The sequence below is a fragment of the Panthera tigris genome, chromosome C2 (assembly GCF_018350195.1).
Source record: "Panthera tigris isolate Pti1 chromosome C2, P.tigris_Pti1_mat1.1, whole genome shotgun sequence".
Lineage (NCBI taxonomy): Eukaryota > Metazoa > Chordata > Mammalia > Carnivora > Felidae > Panthera > Panthera tigris.
Genome location: NC_056668.1, coordinates 105,659,482 through 105,682,095, shown reverse-complemented (window position 1 = coordinate 105,682,095; position 22,614 = coordinate 105,659,482). Strand labels below are relative to the sequence as shown.

The window sequence follows — 22,614 nt, the reverse complement described above, 5'->3', positions numbered from 1 at the left end:
TATTAACATATTCATTTCAGCTTTTCTGTGCTTACTGTTTGCATGATAAAATAAAACCTTGGTTTGTGTCCATAATTCTGGAAACATACTTGTAATCCAAAGCACTTGTATAGCAAAGCGAAGTTCCCCGTAAGAAAAAGGAAACAGATGATTTGTTCCACAACCTACAAATATTCGTATAAAACTGATTATAATACTGTAATATAATACAAAATAAAGAGAAAATACAAAATATAAAGAAAAATAAACAAATTAACCTGCATTTACTTTTGAAAATCTTCATGGCTGGTATGAAGGAGATGAGAGAGGAGGGTTATTGTGTAGGACGGCTTTCACTATCACTAACGGAATCACTGCTATATATTGGCTCAATGGAACCTTTTCTTTTCATGGAGCTTTAACAAGAAACCTATCCAGTGACACTTGCTTTTTCCTCCTTTTGAGGATTTCGCGGAAATGTGATGTTGCATTGTTGTTAAACAGATTCATTACTCGCACTGCTACAGCCTTATTCAGGTCATGCTTTTCTACAAAATTTTGTACTGTTTCCCACATTTTACACATCACTTTAATCTCGTTTGAAGTGAGGGATTCCTCCACCTTCTCCTCCTCCTCTGCAGACAAGATGCAGACGTGCACTTCTTATAAAATCTTGCAATTTCGGCCACTCGCGTACCTCTTTTGTACTTCTTGATGTGTTTCTTCCTTACTTCCACTATAATCATCTTCTCCTTCAATGCATTCAACCTTTCTTTTTACCCTTTCTGCATGGGGGCCATTGTATACGCTGGCACAGATGTTGACTACAGTACAGTAAACTCTTGTCACATACTGTATTTAATGTAACTGGCAATAAGGCAGCAGAGGAAAGGGTCTGTATCTGCAGGCAGCCTGACCTAGAATGTAGTAAAGCCTTCCTAAGCTTACTCTTGTACAGAAAAGCAAAGGACTGTCCATAGGTGCTTTGAAGTGACAAAAAATACCCTAGTGCCAGTTGTGGGCACGTTCCAATGTTCTGAAAGATCGCTGATTTCTGCCAAACACTGTGGCCTGAGACCAAGCATCTGAGCATGGGAGACGATCACACACAACCCTGCAGAGAGAGAGAGAGAGAGAGAGAGAGAGAGAGAGAGAGAGAACCACCATTGGCTCAGTTGTGATCACGTGACTTTGGGTGTCACGTACTACTTGTATTGCAAGACATTGCTTGTTTATCAAGTTAAAATTTATTAGAAATGTTTGCTTATCTTGTGGAACACTCACAGAACAACATTTGCAATCCAAGGTTTTACTCTATATCTGTTTTTAGCCATTTACTTTGAACCTGTATCTGTATATTTAAAGTAAACATCTTGTAGACAGCATGTAGTTGTGTGATGCTTTATGATTCATTTGGACAATCTCTTTTTATTTAAAGTATTTATTAGTATTTAAGGTATTTATTGATATATTTGGTATATATATTTGATATTGATATATTTGATATATTAAGTCTACTATCTGATATATCTCTATTTTATGTATTTTATATGTATGTTTTTATGTATTTTATGTATTTTATATTCATCTAATATATATTTATTTTATGTTTGCCCTTCTGATTTTTGTTTCTTTGTACTTCTTTTCCAGCCTCCTTTTAGATTAATGAATATTTTTAAGAATTCTTGTCTAGGGACACCTGGGGGGTTGGTCAGTTAAGTGTTGGACTCCATATCGGCACTCAGGTTGTGATCTCCTGGTTGTGATCCCAGGGTCATGAGATTGAGTCCCGTGTTGGGTCCATGCTGATTGTGGAGCCTGCTTGAGATTCTTTCTTTCTGGCTCTCTCTGCCCTTTCTCTGCTCTCAAAATAAGTAAATAAGCATTTTAAAAATATGAATTCTTATTTAGCTCATATTTTGGCTTTTTAGCTGTACATATTTACATTTCTTCTTTTATTTCTTTAAGTAATTGTTCTAAGGATTATATAGATGCCCTTACCATTTCAGTGTACTTAGAGTTAGTATTTCACCATTCATGCAAAATGTAGAAACCTCAGGTCTCCATTTACCTGCTGCATAGTTTTTTTTATAGAGATGATATATATTCTATCTACTTTCATTATAAACTCTACAGTGAAACATTGTATATTTTTATTTTAAGCACATATATGTATTTTAAATAAAGGAAGTGGTTTTTTATATTTCCCATATATTTACCATTTCCAATGGTCTTCATTCCTTCCTAAAGATCCCAGGTTTTCATCTGTCATCACTCTTTTCATCCCAAAGAACTTATTTTAGAACTTACTGTAGTACAGATCTACTGTTGATGATTACGGTTTATTCTTCCCGTTACCTCAAAAATGTCTGTATTTTACTTTTAGTTTTTGAGGCATGTTGTTGCTAAATATGAAATTCTGGTTTGAATGTTGTTTTCTTTCACTATGTTAACTAAGAACTTTGTTCTACTGTCTTCTGGTCTCCACTGTATCTGATGAGAAGCCAGCAGTAACGACTATCATTGCTCTCCTTCCTGTATGTAATGTGTCAGTTTTTTTTCTGAATACTTTCAAGATTTCTCTTTACTTTTGGTTTTCATTGGTTTCATCAATAGTCATGATATCTATGTTTATCTTGGGGTTCACTAAACTTCTAGGATCTGATAACTTGTTTTTCACTAAACTTGGGGATATTATAGCCACCACAAAAATAAATTGTTCTTTATTTTATTATTTTCTCTCCTTCTGTATTTAACTGTGTTAGACATTTGGATATTGTCATGGAGATCCTGGAGGATCTGTTTTTCTTATTGACGGTCTTTTTTTTTTTTTTTTTTTTCTTCCCTCTTAGTTCTTTAGTTTGGGTAGTTTTGATTGATTTATTTCCAAGTATACAGATTCTTTCCTCTGTTATTACTAATTAGTAGACTTTAATCTTATTCAGCATAATTTAAATTTCAGATATTATATTTTTTAGTTATAGAATTTTAGTTATAGAATTACTATTTTTTTCATTTTCTAGTTTTCCTGCTGAGATTTCTGTATTTATTGCAAGCATAGTTATGCTTTTTTAAAATCCTTGTGCTGTTGCTAACATTTGGCTCATCTCAGGGTTAATCTCTATTGACTATCTTTTCTCTTCAGATTGGATCACATTTTTCATGCTTTGTTATATTATCTAATAATTTTATCCTGGACATGGTGAATGTCATATTTTGAAAAGTCTGGATTCTGCTATATTCTTCAAAAAATATTGATTTTTTGTTTACTTGTTTGTTTTAGCACGAAATTTAGTTGAATTAAAATTGCAAAAGTCCTGTCTCTCTGGGGGCATTTGAAATTTTTAGTTCTTTTACCCTTAGCTATTTGGAGTTGTTCCCTCATTTTCAAAATGTAGGGTTTAGCCCAAGATTTGAGTAGAGTATATACATCTAGAATTTGTGGCTCCCTCCTCTCAGTCTTTCAGGATTCCCCTTTCATTTTCCTTTTGCGATGGTTGCCCTGAGTCTTTCTATTGGTTTTTCTGGCTGGAAATCCTAAAGTTTTCTGTTGGAGTTTTAGCTGCCCTACGTGGGCACCCCCCATCAACCCTTAGTTCTCAGTTTTTAAGAGTCTCTTATGTTTTGGCTCCCTCCCTCTCTAACCTTTTTTTTCTTCCCCCTTCCCCTCCCCCGTGGTCTTCTGTTAAGTTTCTCAGGATCCACATAAGAGTGAAAACATATGGTATCTGTCTTTCTCTGTATGACTTATTTCACTTAGCATAACACTCTCCAGTTTCATCCACGTTGCTACAAAAGGCCATATTTCATGCTTTCTCATTGCCAAGCAGTATTCCATTGTATATATAAACCACAATTTCTTTATCCATTTGTCAGTTGATGGACATTTAGGCTCTTTCCATAATTTGGCTATTGTTGAAAGTGCTGCTATAAACATTGGGGTCCAATGCCCCTATGCATCAGCACTCCTGTATCCCTTGGGTAAATTCCTAGCAGTGCTACTGCTGGGTCTACTTTACAGGGTAGGTCTACTTTTAATTTTTTTGAGGAACCTCCACACTGTTTTCCAGAGCGGCTGCACCAGTTTGCATTCCCACCAACAGTGCAAGAGGGTTCCCGTTTCTCCACATCCTCGCCAGCATCTATCTATAGTCTCCTGATTTGTTCATTTTAGCCACTCTGACTGGTGTGAGGTTTTGATTTGTATTTCCCTGGTGAGGAGTGACATTGAGCATCTTTTCATGTGCCTGTTGGTCATCTGGATGTCTTCTTTAGAGAAGTGTCTATTCATGTCTTCCACCCATTTCTTCACTGGATTATGTGTTTTTTGGGTGTAGAGTTTGGTGAGTTCTTTATAGATTTTGGATACTAGCCCTTTGTCCGATATGTCATTTGCAAATATCTTTTCCCATTCTGTCGTTTGCCTTTTAGTTTTGTTGATTGTTTCCTTTGCAGTGCAGAAGCTTTTTATCTTCACGAGGTCCCAATAGTTCATTTTTGCTTTTAATTCCCTTGCCTTTGGGGATGTGTCAAGTAAGAATTTGCTGCGGCTGAGGTCAGAGAGGTTTTTTCCTGCATTTCTCCTCTAGGGTTTTGATGGTTTCCTGTCTCACATTCAGATCCTTTATCCATTTTGAGTTTATTTTTGTGAATGATGTAAGAAAGTGGTCTAGTTTCATTCTTTTTTTTTTTTAATGTTTATTTATTTTTGAGACAGAGAGAGACAGAGCATGAGCGGGGGAGGGTCAGAGAGAGAGGGAGACACAGAATCTGAAACAGACTCCAGGCTCTGAGATATCAGCATAGAGCCCGACGTGGGGCTCGAACTCACGGACCGTGAGATCATGACCTGAGCCGAAGTCAGACACTTAACCGACTGAGCCACCCAGGCGCCCCTAGTTTCATTCTTCTGCATGTTGCTGTCCAGTTCTCCCAGCACCATTTGTTAAAGAGACTCTTTTTTCCATTGGATATTCTTTCCTGCTTTGTCAAAGATTAGTTGGCCATACTTTTATGGGTCCAATTCTGGAGTCTCTATTCCATTGGTCTATGTGTCTGTTTTTGTGCCAATACCATGCTGTCTTGATGATTACAGCTTTGCAGTAGAGGCTAAAGTCTGGGATTGTGATGCCTCCCGCTTTGGTCTTCTTCAATATTACTTTGGCTATTCGGGGTCTTTTGTGGTTCCATACAAATTTTAGGATTGCTTGTGCTAGCTTCGAGAAGAATGCTGGTGCAATTTTGATTGGGATTGCACTGAATGTGTAGATTGCTTTGGTAGTACTGATATTTTAATAATATTTATTCTTCCAATCCATGAGCACAGAATGTTTTTCCATTTCTTTATATCTTCTTCAGTTTCCTTCATAAGCTTTCTATAGTTTTCAGCATACAGCTCTTTTACATCTTTGGTTAGGTTTATTCCTAGGTATTTTATGATTCTTGGTGCAGTTGTGAATGGGATCAGTTTCTTTATTTGTCTTTCTGTTGCTTCATTGTCAGTGTATAAGAATGCAACTGATTTCTGTACGTTGATTTTGTATCCTGCGACTTTGCTGAATTCATGTATCAGTTCTAGCAGACTTTCGGTGGAGTCTTTCGGGTTTTTTATGTATAATATCACCTCATCTGCAAAAAGTCAAAGCTTAACTTCGTTTTTGCCAATTTTGATACCTTTGATTTCCTTTTGTTGTCGATTGCTGATGCTAGCACTTCGAACACTATGTTAAACAACAGCAGTGAGAGAGAATCCTAAGCAGGCTCAGTGCTATCAGCATGGGACTCCATCCCACGAGCTATGAAATTGTGTCCTGAGCCAAAATCAAGAATCAGATGCTTTAACCTGCTTAACCAACCAAACCACCCAGACACCCCTCCCTCATGTCATTTTAATTGAGTGTACTTATTCATAAAGAATCCTATACAGATGCTTACTTCACATAGTTAGTTACTAAATCCATAGCTAAAACTAAATCCTTTTCTTTCAGATAGTTTTAAAGAGTATTTGTATGTATAATACAAAATATAATCTAAATGAATGTAATAAACTCTACTTATTATAGGTCTAGGTCAAGACCTCGTCCACGTTCTCATAGTCGAAGCAGTGAAAGGTCCAGTCACCGAAGAACCCGTAGTCGGTCTCGGGATAGAGAAAGACGTAAAGGCAGAGATAAGGAGAAAAGAGAAAAAGAGAAGGATAAATGCAAGGACAAGGAATTACACAACATCAAACGTGGGTAAGTTGAAGTAAATCTTAAGCAGTGATGAGTCAGTGATTCCATGGCAATATTCAAACTGAATTTTCATTCTCTGAGGTTTTTCTTAGAAGGATAAAATAGAAGAATACTGTAGATAAAGAAGAAAGGATAAAATCAAAATGGTTATCTCAGATTTTTACTGTTCTTCCTTTGTATTCCTTTTTTCATTTAATACTTACATAACAAGATTTAGAAGCACAAAATAAATGGCACTATCAAAGCTTAGTATGTCAATAAAGGAAAATTTACATAATTCTTTAGGAGAGTTCTATATTCAGTTTCCTTATCATGAATATGAATTTAAAATTTAAAGACTAGCTTATGATTAAAAATGTCTATTAATTTATTGTAAAGCTGTTAGGAGAAAAGGGTAAAGGTAAAACAAAGGGAAAGAACCATGTTAGTAACCATGTTACTATTGGTTAGGCCTCTTTCAATGTAGAATGGGACTTGGTCACTGTTAAGGTGTGTGTTTATTAGAATGAGTGTATGTGTGTGAGGCCCAGAATTTATTTTTTCCAGAGTTGGTATTAACCAGTTATTCTAGCTTTGTACATTTGGAGGTTGGAATCCATTCATAACTATGTATTAGATGTTAAAATGAAAGAAAATCTTGGTTGATAGTATAAATTATAGCTTCTTATTTGTTTTATTCAAAACTGACATTGGGGTCTTTTATTTTATGAAGTAGAACATCTTGGAATTTATCCCCCTTTGTGAGTCTTTCTACGCCCCATGTATATTCACTGTGATACTTGAGTACAAAAATGTTTTTCTTTATGGATCAGTTTTCAGTGTTAAAGAACTTATCAGGGTCTTGAATGTAGTTCCTTGAGATCTTGATTCTGTGAGGAATTAAATTTATTAAAGAATGTGGAACTCATCTCATCCTTTTTCACAGTTGTCTGTTAATTTCTTATTTTCAGATTTAGTGATATTATTTAAACCTGCCAGATTCCTTGAAATGATAAATTTGTGGTGGATTTTGGAAGAGGATAACATTATTATGTGACTTTCTTTTTCCTGATCACCTCACAACCATGAATGCACATAGACCAGTTGTGCTCCTGCAAAATTCTAACTTCTGTCTTTTTCTAGTTTTAAGGGTTGTTGAATATTATAGGAGAGGAGATAGGGTTGGATACCTGGCCATAAGGCTAGGGAGGCTATGTTAGCTCAAGTGGTAGATTGGAATTAAGATCAGAGAGGATGTGGGAGAAATCTGTTGGTAAAAGGAGAAAGTCAGGAGGAAGATAGATGTGGAGGACACAGAATAGGTTTCTAAGACTGGAAGATACTGACTGAGGATGAATAAATTATGTCAATCAAGGAACTGCTTTGCTCCTTGTTCTTTTTTTGTTTTCCTTTGGTTTACACTTTAGATAGTACATGGCTATGAGAAGACTGAATATGATTTTTACTACTCATTAAATTTTTGCTTTCCACCTCACCAGAATAATTTGTACAAAATTGAAATTACATAAAGCATTATTTTGGGGATGTTAAAGGTAAGAAAATTGAGTTCATGGATAAAAAAGGGAGGTTGGGTGGTTTCAGGAAAGATTCTCATATGGTTAACATCAATCTTGAAGGTCTGGGTCAGCCAGCTTTACAGGTTAGACTCAGTGTTCATTATGTTCAAAGGACTGAATTCTGGATGATAGATCTACAAGGTAATAATGTTGTATTCATCATTATTTTTTAAATCTCAACAAAGGTAATGAGCAAGGTCAAATCAAGAGGTGTCAGGGTGCCTGGGTGGCTCAGTCAGTTAAGCATCCAACTGCAGCTCAGGTCATGATCTCGCGGTTCATGAGTTTGAGTCCCGCATCAAGCTCTGCACTGGATTCTCTCTCTGCCCTTCCCCCTTGCGCTCTCTCAGAGCGCAAGCGCAAACATAAATAAATAAATGTTAAATGTTAAATGTTTAAAAAAAAAAAAACCACAATAGGTGTCAGTTGAAGGGCTCTGGGAACTGATGTTAAAAAGCTGTGCGTAGCTTGATTCAGTAATTTCCATGGTTTTAGTGGACCATAATATAGAGTGGTGTTACATCGGGATATTTTCTCTCCTGGTCAGTGTTGAGGACACCAAATTCTTACCTTTTGGTATAATCTAAAATCAGAATTTTTTTAGGTCAGTGTACACATTTAATATGGTAGTGTTTATATATGTACAGATATACCTGCTTCGCTTCAGAAATAATTTATCTTTCTTTTTTTTACATGTTTATTTCCTAAACCTGATTTTTTAAGCCATTCAGGGCAGTGAATGTATCTTATCTCTTTTTTATCTTTTAGAGTACCTAATGTACATGTTACTTGTTAATAAATATTGATTGGCTTTTGATATATACACTCATTAATTTGTTTGCTTGTTCAGGCAACAATATTTACATGCCTTCTATTTGTCAAGTAGTATGTTGGTAATAGGAACATAATAGTAGGCCAGTCCTACTTGGAGAGTTCATGCAGATGGCAGAATAAGCATAGATAGAAGGGAAGATGTATAAGTAATTACAGTGAAATCAGATGGATGTTTCACTAGGAAGTTATGGAAACATTGTATGAGTTAGGATGCTTTTGGTCATAGTAACAAAACCTAACCAACAGTAGCTTAAACCAAGGACAGCATATTTTTTGTAAAGGGCTAGATGGCAAATAACTTAGGCTTCTTAGGCCATATGTCTCTTTTGCAACTACTGAAGCGTGTCCTTTTAACACGAAGGCAGCCCATAGATAATGTTAAATGAATGATATGGCTGTATTGCAATAAAAGTTTGCTTACAAAAATGGGCAACTGGCTAGATTTGGCCCACAGGTTGTAGTTTGTCAGCATCTAGCTTAAACCATGAGCACATACCTTGCTAATATAACAAAGAGTTTAGAGGTAAGCAGATCTGGGCCGTTTTACCCTTCCAAAAGGCCAGTCTCAGCATCTTGGCTTTCATCCTCAGTCTTGAGGATGAACATTGCAACATTGTGGTTGCAAGATATTTCCATGAACAATAAGCTGGTTGATCCAGACTAGTTAGCATATGAGGGAAGATCTCTCAGAAGAAGTGGTGTTTATACACCGGAGATGTATACACTCATCTCAGAGAAGAGAAAGAATGTATGTGCAAAATGAACTTCCTGTGAAAGACAGGCAAGCAGGGGGGGTATGGCATGTTTGAGGAACTAAAGTCTAATGAGGCTTGGTTTAGAGTTGAAGAGGAATAATGGTGAGAGATGATTATTGGAGTACCTTATAAGTTATGTTAAGTTTGGAGTTAATTATTTTTTAAATTTTTTTAATGTCTATTTATTTTTGAGAGAGAGAGAGAGAAAGCACAAGTGGGGGAGGGACAGAAAGAGGGGGACAGAGGATCCAAAGCGAGCTCTGTGCTGACAGTAATGAGCCTGATGTGGGGCTCAAACTCATGAACTGCGAGACCATGACCCAAGCCAAAGTCAGACACTCAACTGACTGAACCACCCAGGCGCCCCAAGTCTGAAGTTAATTCTAAAGGCAATGAGAAGCCAATGAAGTTGCAAGTAGGGTAATGATACGATCAGGTCTATCTGAGGTATGAACAAAAGGTTTTATCCACAGTGGACATAATAAGTGTCTAACATTAAAACAATTTTTTTTAACGTTTATTTATTTCTTTTGAGAGAGAGAGAGAACATGAGTGGGGGAAGGGTAGAGAGAGACAGAGACACAGAATCTGAAGCAGGGTTCGGGCTCTGAGCTGTCAGCCCAGTGGGGGCTCGAACCCACAAACCATGAGATCACGACCTGAGCCAAAGTCAGTTGCTTAACCGACTGAGGCACCCAGGCTCCCTTGAGTCTCTATCATTTTAAATATATTTTCTAAGTATCAGGAATTTTGCTAAGCAATTGACATGCGTTAGTTATCTTACTTAGTTTTCAGTAATAACCTCATGAAATAGGTACTTTTATTATCCTTCATATAGATGAAAACTTGTGATCACAGAACTAGTAAATGACAGAGTTAGGCTTCTAATTCAAGTTTACTGACAACAGCAACTTGCCTCTTCAGAGTACATTGTCTTCACTTCTTGGTAATCCATAATCACTGATGATGAGAATATAATGAGATTAAGTAATTAATGCTATAGCTTAAACTGCCCTAGAAAATACCTAAAGAGAACTGAAAGAATTTTCTGTGCCTTATTTTTCTCTGATCAGGTCAGAAATCTGTCATTAGTAAAAGATCGATTCCTTCTTTTCTCCCTCCCTCTCTCTTACTTATTTTCCCACAATAGAACATTTCGTCTGTTTATTTGAATTACATTTAATTATATTTAATAAACACGCAAAATTTCTAGCCCTTAATTAAATTTATTTCTGTGATTATTTTGTTACCTGTCTCTTGCCAAATGATTTCACACACGCTCATGCGCGCGCACACACACACACACATACACACAAACAACCTAGGTGGAGAGAAAGGAAAAAAATTCACAAACCATATAATTAGGACTTCTATATTAGTTCGTTGTGGTTGTGCAACCAGTGACACCTATTTACAGTATACTAAATAACCTAGCTGCTTCTTCACATAAGAGAAAATAACAACTTGCATACTTCTGCTTCTTTATGCATAACAATCTTTGTTTTTATCAATCCAGTTTGAAAATATCAGTTTTAGGGGGCGCCTGGGTGGCGCAGTCGGTTAAGCGTCCGACTTCAGCCAGGTCACGATCTCGCGGTCCGTGAGTTCGAGCCCCGCGTCAGGCTCTGGGCTGATGGCTCGGAGCCTGGAGCCTGTTTCCGATTCTGTGTCTCCCTCTCTCTCTGCCCCTCCCCCGTTCATGCTCTGTCTCTCTCTGTCCCAAAAATAAATAAAAAAAAAAGTTGAAAAAAAAAATTAAAAAAAAAAAAAGAAAATATCAGTTTTATATGAAAATCGATACAACATAGAGCATATGCTTATAGAGTACAAAGTAAGAAGAGTAAGAACAATAATGGTAAAGGATTTTATGATTTTATAATTTTTTAAATTGGGAAAAATAAAAGTAGGAGAGAAAGGAATGCTCAAGAAGGAATTAATGAGCCTAATAATAAGGAAGAGGTCTTTTATTAAACTTTCGAAGAAAAAGATACTGAATTAGATAATTCTAAAAAAAATTTTGTAAATATAGCAGTGAATTAAGTATAGTTCTTGGAATTCCTAGGACATTTGAATGACTATATCTTATACTGTTGTAAATGGATCTATTCATTTTATTAATCTACTGAATAAGGAAGGCTGAATAAAAGCTGGGAGGGTATCAGGGACCCTCCTTATTATTTCTAAAATAATAAGACTAATTATTATTATTCTAATAATTATATTAGAAGGGACTAAAAGGTGTTTTTCCTTATAATATGTGAAAGACTAATTTAAGAAAGACACCAACTGAGCCTTGTCTTAGATTTTTTCGAAAAGGTTTAATGATGTTAATTTTTAATGTTTTACATTTATAAAATTCAGTTTTTAAGAATATTTTATCTTTAAACATTGACATAGCTTTTTCTTATTATTATTAGCTTTTGTCCCAAATTTTTAAAACTTAAAATATTTATCATATCATTAGATGTTTGTATTTACTTTATGGAGACATGTCTTTGCAATATGAAAACAAATTTTATTGATAATAGTTATTGAGTTGAAATTGGACACTTAACATTATTTTGTTAAGCACACTATTACTGCGAGTCAAAAATCAGAAATACGAAACTTAGTATGGCATATCATAATTACAGCTTGATCTGATGATTGTGAACATCGTACACCCCATCTGAGTCTTCTGTGGATTCATATTGTGCGTCCTTTAGCAACATTTTGATCAAACTCCATAAAGTATAGTTGGCTTTTATAGACTTCTGTGAAAAATTTGTTGTGAATAAATATGTCACTACCACCAGTGACATTCTCCTATATATTTTAAATCCTAATGCTATCCTTAAGAGTAGGATTTGGATGGATGGGATTTAAGTCTATTTTTCATCAGGATTTATTGCCTGGTAAAGTGCTTTCTTAATTTGAGTAATCTAGGATTCATCAGTAACCTGATTAGGTATTCCTGAATGTATTCTCCTTTACGATGTGATACCATGAAAGGTTTTCAGTTATCCTCTTATTGCCTTTTCTGTGGATGGATGAATGGATGGTCTCAGAAATGTGCCCATCAAAACTTCTGGAATATTTTGCTCCAACATTTGAGTTTATACTTTTTTTCTTTTCTTTCTTTATATAACTTTCTGAAGCTTTGTGCTTTTAAAGAGAGGTAAGTATTTCCTGATCCAAGCATACAAAGCCATACCTGAACAACTGAAACGTTCTTTTTGGTGGGTAATAGAAGGGGAATATGTTTAAATAGAATTTCTTATATTGAAGAGTGACTCCCACTAAATCAATTGTCTTTAAATCTCTCTGAAAATAGATTAGAAGCCACTGGGACAGCAGTGAAATCAGGCTTCAAATATAGCTTGTATGTTACCTATTTATAAAATCTTTCATTAAAAAGTTTACTGTGCAATTTACATTGCTTGTATTGAAACTATTTCTGGTATGTCTTTATAGACCAGAAGTACAGAAAGCATACCAACAGAAGCAACATATACTTTTTGTTCATAGAAATTACTGTCTTTGAACATGTATTCTGAATTACACACACACACACACACACACACACACACACACACACACACACCCCCACCCATACATTTAAAAGAATGGTAAGGTATTTAGATTCTGGGAAAGTTAAATTAGCTTGCAGAAATAATAATTTTTACTCATTTTAAATCATTTATATTTTTATCCTTCTAGAACAAGGTATTTTGAGCCTTAATTTATTCTTCTGTAAAATGGGGATAACAATATTTAAAAAGCTAGAAGTATTGCAAACAGTGTATCTAAGAAATCTAGTATTACATAGTAATCACACTTTATAGATATACGTTGGTTATGGCTTTGACCTGGCAATGTTCCAGAGTCTTCAGTTGTAGAGTTTCATGTACTAAGTTTCTGTTAATGAGATTTTTCCTACCTAGTGCTTGGCAGAAGATGTTGGAAGTGATTTGGGAATGCTGGACTCTGAGTTTTGACAGCAGTTACGTACTCTTAGAGGCTGTCATATTTTTCCTTACCTCTTATTTCTTTATGCAGCAGGAAGTCATTTATGCTAATTTACCCCTATTTGCATATAGGTTATAGAGTTCTGTGGTGCAGAGCGTGCTTAGAACTCCTTTTAAGTGTCTGTTTGGATCAAAGCAGGGCTGTGTGATAGCTGTTGTCTGACACCAAGCTGTGTGGTGTTGTTTTCATTAAACATTTATCACACTTCGAATGTGACAGCAGGCAACTTTGTGCCAGTATAACATGTTTTCATGCAAAATTTATTGAAAAAGACGAGACTTTGTAAAGAGATCTTGTTGCCTTTCACCAGTGGCGAAGGGTAAATGTTTGGTTCGAAAGAAGCGTATACCTTTAACACATGTCATTGTAACATGCAAAGGAAGCTTCGTACTGTCAATTTTGTTAAGCAAGTAAACAAGTACATTTTTATATAAATGTGTGCACTGGATTTTTCTTCCCTTTTAAATTAAATTTTTTACAATTTCCTTGTGAACTGAATGAATACCTTAACAGTGTCCCTTTATGTTGTTGGGTGTTTTTTACAGCAATAAAACTTACCACCCAATTTCTATTGTGTAGGTTTGCCACTAGGTATTAGTTTTGTTCAACAGAAACAATCTGTAATTTTTTCAAAAAGACGAGGTCAAGAAAGGGAATCTAACATAACAAAAAGAATAATCAGCAAAAGCAGGAGGCAAGGGTTTTAGAAGTTCTCCCCCAAGTCACCACCTTTCTCTTATTCATTATATCAGTACATTTTAATTATCCCAGAGTTTGCCCAATGGGATTCGACTTGAATTATGCCTGATAGAGCATTAAATGGCATGAATTGTAGGTTCATTCTTTCTTTTTGTGATTGCCTAGCTGTGAAAAGCCTTGGAATGAGAGAAGGTATTTTTATTTTTATTTTCCTTTTTCATTCCACGGGAGACTCCGGAATCACAGTTATGCGAAGAAGTGAGAGACTGAAAGTAGCCTCATGCTGGACTTTTTAGTATGTTTCAGCACACAAGCTATAAAAAATTTGGTGAGACCCTTATAAGAGGTATTAGAAAAATTTGTGTTAGCATAAATATTCAAGAATAAAAGGAGGAAAGTAGTGAGTTGGAACTTTGCCTTTGGAACCATACAGAATCCATGCCAACTTCAAATTCTGACTCTGTGCTTTGGAGGTATTAAAGAATAATTTTTTAAAAAGGTAAAATCATGACTTATAAAAATATTTGTAAACATATGCCGGAGGTATTCTGCAACTCATTAATTAATGAGGGAACCATAAAAACGTTACATTAGTTTCAAGGAGAATCCAGAGAGCAGACACATATTTATGCCACCAGGAATATGGGACACAAAATTGTTTCATAGAGTCAAAACTGGCTTTTTCCATATGCTGGGTGGGGGTGCCTGTGTTGATCAGTCGGTTGAGCATCCAGCTCTTGATTTCAGCTCAGATCACGATCTCATCATTCATGAGTTTGAGCCCTAGGTCGAGCCCTACATAGAGCCCTGTGGTGACAGTGCCGTGCTGATGGTGCAGAGCCTGCTTGGGATTCTCTCTCTCTGCCCTTCACCCTCTCATGTGCACACATGCTCGCTCTCTCTCTCTCTCTCTCTCTCTCTCTATCTCTCTCTCTCTCAAAATAAATAAACCTAAAAAAAAAATCTTCAAAATCTTCACATGCAGGATGGAAATCAGTCATGACTCCACTGGACAAAATTTATTTGCATATCTCTGGAAAATAATCATTTGCATTGCTATCAATTACCTGTAATTTCTGAAATTTAAAAATAGACAAAGAAGGGGCGCCTGGGTGGCTCTGGGTGGCCAACTTCAGCTCAGGTCATGATCTCACGGTTCATGAGTTTGAGTCCTGCGTTGGGCCCTGTGCTGACAGCTTGGAGCCTGGAGCCTGCCTCAGATTCTGTGTCTCCTTCTCTCTGCTCCTTCCCCACTCATGTTCTGTCTCTCTCTGTGTCTCAAAAATAAATAAACATTAAAAACAATAAAAATAAATAAAATAAATAAAAATAGACAAGCAGAAAAGCGGAGATAACTCAGAAAGGCACCCTGGACAAGATACCAAGTAATTTTTAACCATCTCAAGTCATTTAAAGTTTTTTCCCTGACGAGGCAAGTTATTCCCTTTAAGCCTTAAATTTATTCTTCCGTAAAATGAGGATTATGATCATGAAAAGCTGTAAATATTAGAAGCAGTGGGTGTTAAGAAGGCTGGTACTATAGAGTAGGATCTCAATAAATGGTATGTTTTATTAACCACACAAACTTACTTATTGGTACTTATGATTACTGGTTTCTCAGTTACCACTTTTTTCTTACTTATATGTCTTTTGAAAGGCTATTTTCTCAGCCTTTCTCTTTTTTCCTCTTTTTTTCCCTCCATGTCTTTTGCCAGTTCCATTCAATTTTTTTGGGCTCACTTCAGATGTCAGTTCCTTCATGAAGTATTCTCTGCTTCTCATGAGGGGCAGAATAGCCCTGCAGTTAGCACTCATAGTCTATACCTAATCTGAATAAAGAGCTTTTAATTTTGTAATTAAAAGTTTTGTAAATTGCCAGATTGTATGTATCTTTGTCTATCTTATTCAACACTGTATTTACTTGGATCATAGTAAGTATGGAAATATTTGTAGAGATGGTTTTAGATGTTGTTTCTAGGTAGTAAATCTAGCTTTTAAACATAAAAATGATAAAATTTAATTTTTGATATCATAAAAATAAGAAAATACTCCATGCCTGGTTTAATTGTGCGTGTGTGCCCATACATATATACATCACCTCCATTAAAGTCTTCAGACAACATTTTTTACCAAGTGTACATAACTTCCATTATCTTTTTCTGTACTTTAAATGTTATCAGTCATATTATGGTTAATAACATTTAGCATCAGTTGCTTAAAAAACTGAATGTCACTTCTAGAATTTATATTTTGAATACTGATTAAAATTCCATTTCTCATTGATGACTCTTCATGACTCATCTAATTTATTTCAGGATCTTAGTTGGTATCATCTACCCTGTTGATTTGGTACATGGTTATAGGGCAAATGACTAGACTTAAGTATATAATTCCATAGAGATCTTTTACTGAAGGCTTTGGTATTTGCCTTCAGTTTGGCTATGTATGGCTTTGTAAGCTAAAAAATCTGCACTATTGTTAGAGAAATGCAGAGGGAATAAACTTGGAGTTTTATCCAAGTCTTTTCTTCCTAAAAACAAGCAGTTCTCCTAAAAGCTGTGCTGTTGATTGTAAGTACTCATTGTAGTTCTAATTTATACCTCATTGTAAAGCACCTTGAATATCCCAGATATGAATGATAGTAATCCAAATAGAAGCAATCTGTTCAATATGTATATTTTTTAAATCTAGTTTATTCAGTTCTCTAGAAGAAAGCCTTTTCTTCCCAGTCTAGTGAGCATTGGAGTGGCATCTCCAAAATAGAACAGATTGGTAGAAGTCATAATATATGCTTGACATATTAGATAAGTATTGGTCAGCAGAAGTTTAACTTTCTTTGGTTAAACAGCAAAGATTGGGAAATAGATATGTGCATGATGATTTATTTTTATATCCTAATGTGATATTTTAGGACAATTTTTAAAAGGCTGGCTTAACTGTTTTTAATATCCTAGTAAGTGGAGTATGTATAGTTAGATGATAGGAATAACATATGTCTTTTTGGATGATGTAGTTATGGGGTGCCCTTTTCCACTAAAGCAGAGTAAGTTGTAATACATTCCATTCACGTAAGTGTTGTTAACATGGCTTAGATTTCAAGACATTGAAGGTATATACCAAAATAAAAACTCCAGATGGTGTCATTGGGGTTAATGTTTTCATTTAGTGCTAAGGATATTGCCCTTGGTTTTTGAGATTGCATATAACTACAGAAAGATTGGAATGAATCTCAGAGATTGGACCTTGTGGGTATAAACACAAAGCACTTTTTAAATGCTGTTACATATGTGATGATCACTAACACAGCAAGTGCAGTTAGGGAAATATAACAATGAAGGCTGCTGTTTTAATTCTTTCTGAATTGTTGTAGGAGATTTTGAAATTGCAGCCTTTAGCCCCTGTGGATATCCCAGCCTGTGGCAGGCCACCTGGAAGTAGATCATGAAGTCAGTTTGGTTGTAATGTTGGAGTCTTAGCTTTTTCTTGAGAAAGATAAAGGAGGTCATTCTACATTAGAAAAAGAAACTGTTAGATGTTGAATTTTGAGAAGTAATGTGTATTTGGAATAAGGCCAAGTTACAACTTATATTGTGACTACTTAGAAGTTAAATCCATTCAACCAAAAGAATGAAAGATACGAGTAGAAGAACAATGTTTTCATCTTTCAAAACTGTCTAGACAAATAAGAGTAGTGCTTTTGTGTAAACACACATACATAATCACTCAAATTGATAAGTAATTATTTGATTATTTATTCTTTAAATGAAGATCTTTAAATGTCATCCATCAATCAGTAGTGTTAGGTCCAGTAAATTTGCATCTGCAGAGTTAATTTGAAAAATTATCATGGCTTAACCTAAGTCCAAGAAGTTACACTGAAGTTATATCACAAGATGTGTGCTTCAGAAGTTGAAGCAATATCTGACTTAAATATTTACCATTGATAACTGTTTTTAGAAATTTTCAAATATGTCTTTTTTCTATATTAGGTTTTTCTTTATGTCAGATTTATTGAGATATAATTTACATGCAGTAAAATTCACTTAGATATGTAGGTCTGTGAGTTTTGACAGTCATATGACAGTTATACAGTCATCTAACTTTCATCACAATCAAGGTATAGACACAAAATCAATATACAGAAATCCATTACATTTCTATACACTAATAAGGACATAGCAGAAAGAGAAATTAAGAAAACAATCCCATTTATAATTGCATCAAAAATAATAAAATTCCTAGGAATAAACTCAGCCAGGGAGGTGAGACCTGTGGTTTGGAAACTATAAAAGCTGAAGAAAGAAATTGAAGGGCTCCTGGGTGTCTCAGTCGGTTAAGCGGCCAACTTCAGCTCAGTTCATGATCTCACAGTTCATGAGTTCAAGTCCCTCATTGGGCTCAGTGCTGACAGCTTGGAGCCTGGAGCCTGCTTCAGATTCTGTGTCTCCCTCTCTCTCTGCCCCTCCCCAGCTTGCACTGTCTCTGTCTCTCTCAAAAATAAATAAACATTTAAAACAATAATTAAAAAAAAAAAAGGAAATTGAAGATGACACAAAGAAATGGAAAGGTATTCCATGCTCCTGGATTATAAGAACACATTTTGTTAAAACATCCATACTACCCAAAGCAATCTACAGACTTAATGCAATCCCTCGCAAAATACCAGCAGCATTTTTCACAGAACTAGAAGAAACAGTTCTAAAATTTGTATGGAACCAGAGAAGATCCTTAATAGCCAAAGCAATCTTGAAAATGAGAAACAAAATTGGAGGTATCCCAATCCCAGATTTCAGGCTATACTACAAAGTTGTAGTCATCAGAAAAGTATGATATTCACACAAAAGTAGACACATAAATCAATGGAACAGGGTAGAAAGCATATAAACAAACCCACAATTATATGGTCTATTAATCTTTGACAGTGGAAGCAAGAGTATGCAATGGAAAAAGGTCTTTTTAACAGATGGTGTTGGGAAAACTGGACAGCTATATGCAAAAGAATTTAATGGGACCACTTTCTTGGTCCATACACAATAATAAACTCAGAATGGATTAAGGACCAAAATGTGAGACATGACACCATAGAAATCCTAGAAGAGAGCACAGACAATAATTTCTCTGACATTGGGTGTAACAACATCTTTCTTGATGTGTCTTCTGAGGCAAGGGAAACGAAAGCAAAAATAAACTATTGGCATTACAACAAAATAAAGCTTCTGCACAACAAAGGAAACAAACAACAAGACAAAAAGACAGATCTACTGAATGGAGAAGATATTTGCAAGTGACATATCTATTAAAAAATTAGTATCCGAAATATATAAAGAACTTATACAGCTCAACACTAAAAAAACAAATATCCCAATTACAAAATGGGCAGATGACGTGAACGGACATTCCTCCAAAGAAGATAATACAGATCGCCAACAAACACATGAAAAGGTGCTCAACATCACTGATCATCAGGGAAATATGAATCAAAACTACAATGAGATATCACCTCATATCTGTCAGAATGTTTAAAATAAACAGGGGGCACGTGGGTGGCTCAGTTGGTTACGTAAAATAAAAAACAGGGGGCACGTAGGTGTCTGACTTTTGATTCTAGTTCAGGTCATGATCTCATGGTTCATAATTTTGAGCCCTATGTCAGGTTCTGTGCTGACAGTGCGGAGCCTGCTTGGGATTCTGTCTCTCTCCCTCTCTCTCTGCCCCTCCCTCGTTCATGTGTGCTCTCTCTGTCTCTCAAAAATAAATAAATGAACTTAAAAAAAATAAAAAACAAATAACATAGGTTGACAGGATGTGGAGATAGGGAGCTCTTGTGGACTGTTGGTAGAAATGCAAACTGGTGCAGCCACTGTAGAAGACAGTATAGAGGTCCTTCAAAAAATTAAAAATAGAAAAACCCTGGAATCCAGTAATTGCACTACTGGGTATTTACCCAAAGAAAATAAAAACACTAGCTCAAAAGGATACATGCACTCCTGTGTTAATTGTAGCATTATTTACAATAGCCAAATTATTGAAGTAGCCCAAGTGTCCATCGGTAGATGAATAGATAAAGAAGTGATATATATACACAATGGAATATTATTTAACCATTAAAAAGAATGGAGTTTTATTCTTTGCAAGAGCTGGAAAATATAATGGTATTTATATAAAATAGTGAGAGAAGTAGGTCAGAGAAAGACAAATACCATATGATTTCATTCATGTGGAATTTACAAAACAAAACAAAGGAAAAAATAGACAAACCAAAGAAGAAACTCTTAACTATAGTCAACAAACAGGTGGTTACTGGCAGGTGGGGGTGGGGAAATGGGTGAGATATTCAAAGGGAATTAAGAGTTCACTTATCTTAATGAGCACTGAGTAATGTATGGAATTGTTGAATCACTATATTATATACCTGAAACTAGTATAACACTCTATGTTAACAGGTAACATACTGGAACTGGAATTAAAAGAAAATACCTTTATATAAGTGGACCCATTAGTTCAAATCCATGTTGTTTAAAGCTCAACTGTAATTGTTTATTAACTGGCAATATAAAAACAATGAAGTCGGGGCGCCTGGGTGGCTCAGTCGGTTAAGTGTCCGACTTCAGCTCAGGTCACGACCTCGCGGTCCGTGAGTTTGAGCCCTACATCGGGCTCTGGGCTGACGAGCCTGCTTCCGATTCTGTGTCTCCCTCTCTCTCTGCCCCTCCCCCGTTCATGCTCTGTCTCTCTCTGTCTCAAAAATAAATAAACGTTAAAAAAAAAATTGAAAAAAAAAATAAAAAGAATGAAGTACTGATAATAAATGCTACAGCATGGATGAACGTAGAGGTGATTAACACACAACATGAATACAGTATAAACCAGTGAATTGGACACTTGAAAACAGTGAACTTGCAAGGCTGTTATTTAGAAGAAAAGTCTTGAACTGTAATTTTCGGTTTGTCTATTTTTCCATTCAGTTTTTGCTTGTGTATTTTTGAGGGTTTTTTTGTTGTTGGTGTATATACATTTAAGATTGTTAAATCTTTTTGGTGAATTGACTCTTTCATCATTGTATAATGTCCCTCTTTGTTTGCAGCTATTTTATTGCTATACAGTGAACATTGTCTAATATTAATACAGCCAAGCCAGATATATTTTGATCAGTGTTTGTGTTTACATGCTTTTCTTTTTTCTATTTTTGCCATTCTCGTGTCATTATCTTTGAAAAGAGTTTCTTTCAGAGAAATGGAACTTTTTTTTCCTGGTCCTGACAAGGTTTGTTTGTTTGTTTGTTTGTTTTTGTAAGTATAATTGAGATACAACATTATGTTAGCTTCAGCAAGACGGTATTATTGACTATAGTCCCCATGCTGTACATTATATCCCCATGACTTACTTATTTTATAAGTGGAGGTTTGTACCTCTTGATCTTCACTCTTTTTGCCCATTTCCAACCTCCCTTCCCTCTGGTAACCCAATCTGTTCTCTGTATCAATAACCTTTGTTTTGTTTGTTTATTTTGCTTTTTAGATTCCAGATATAAGTGAAATCATATTATTTCTTTCTATATTTATCTATATTTATATTTATATTTCTTTCTATATTTATCTTCCTCTGAGTTATTTTACTTAGTATAATATTCCCAAGATCCACCCATGTTGTCATAAATGGCAAGATTTCATTCTTTTTTAAAGCTGAGTAGTATTCACTATATACACACACAGATACATAGACACACACATGTTTTATCTATTTATCCATTAATGGACATTTAGATTTTCTCCATATGTTGGCCATTGTAAGTGACGTAATGAACATAGGATGTATATATCTATTTGAATTACTGTCTTTGTTTTCTTGTGAAAAATATGCAGATGTGAAATTGCTGGATTTTATGGTGGTTCTATTTTTAATATTTTGAGGAACCTCTGCACTGTTTACTGGCTACACCATCTTACATTCTCACCAGGATTGCACAAGCATTCCCTTTTATCCACATCCTCACCAACCCTTGTTATTTCTTGTCCTTGTTCAATAGGCATTTTGATAGTTGGGAGGTGATATCTCATTGTGGTTTTGACTTGCATTTCTCTGATAATGAGCAATAATTGAGCATCTCTTCATGTGCATGTTGGCCATCGTTTGTCGTCTTTGGGAAAATATCTATTCAATCCCCAGCCAGTTTTTCCGATCAGATTTTTTTTTATTGAGTTGTATGAATTCTTTGTATATTTTGATATTAAACCCTTATTGAATATGTGTATCTTCTCCCATTCAGTAGGTTGCCTTTTTATTTTTGTCAGTGATTTTCTTTGCTGTGCATATGTAGTTCCATTTGTTCGTTGCTGCTTTTCTTGCCATTGCTTCTTGAGTCAAATATAAAAAGATAAAGTCAAAGAGTTTACCACCATTTACATTTTCTTCTAGGAATTTTATGATTTTAAGTCTTATGTTCAAGTCTTTATTTCATTTTGAGTTAATTTTAGTGTGTGGTATAAGATAGTGGTCCAGTTTCATTGTTTTGCATGTGACTGTCCAGTTTTTCCAGTACCATTTATTGAA

At 35.3% G+C, this 22,614-nt stretch overlaps 1 protein-coding gene across 1 annotated transcript in view; it reads left to right on the top strand.

Moving 5' to 3' along the window:
- The window catches only part of RSRC1 (arginine and serine rich coiled-coil 1), a 253,796-nt gene that overhangs the window by 106,447 nt on the left and 124,735 nt on the right, over nucleotides 1-22,614 (top strand). Inside the window, exon 4 of the mRNA XM_042956775.1 lies at nucleotides 6,042-6,215. Within this exon, the coding sequence (XP_042812709.1) occupies nucleotides 6,042-6,215 (174 nt within the window). The remainder of the gene's footprint in view (nucleotides 1-6,041; nucleotides 6,216-22,614) is intronic.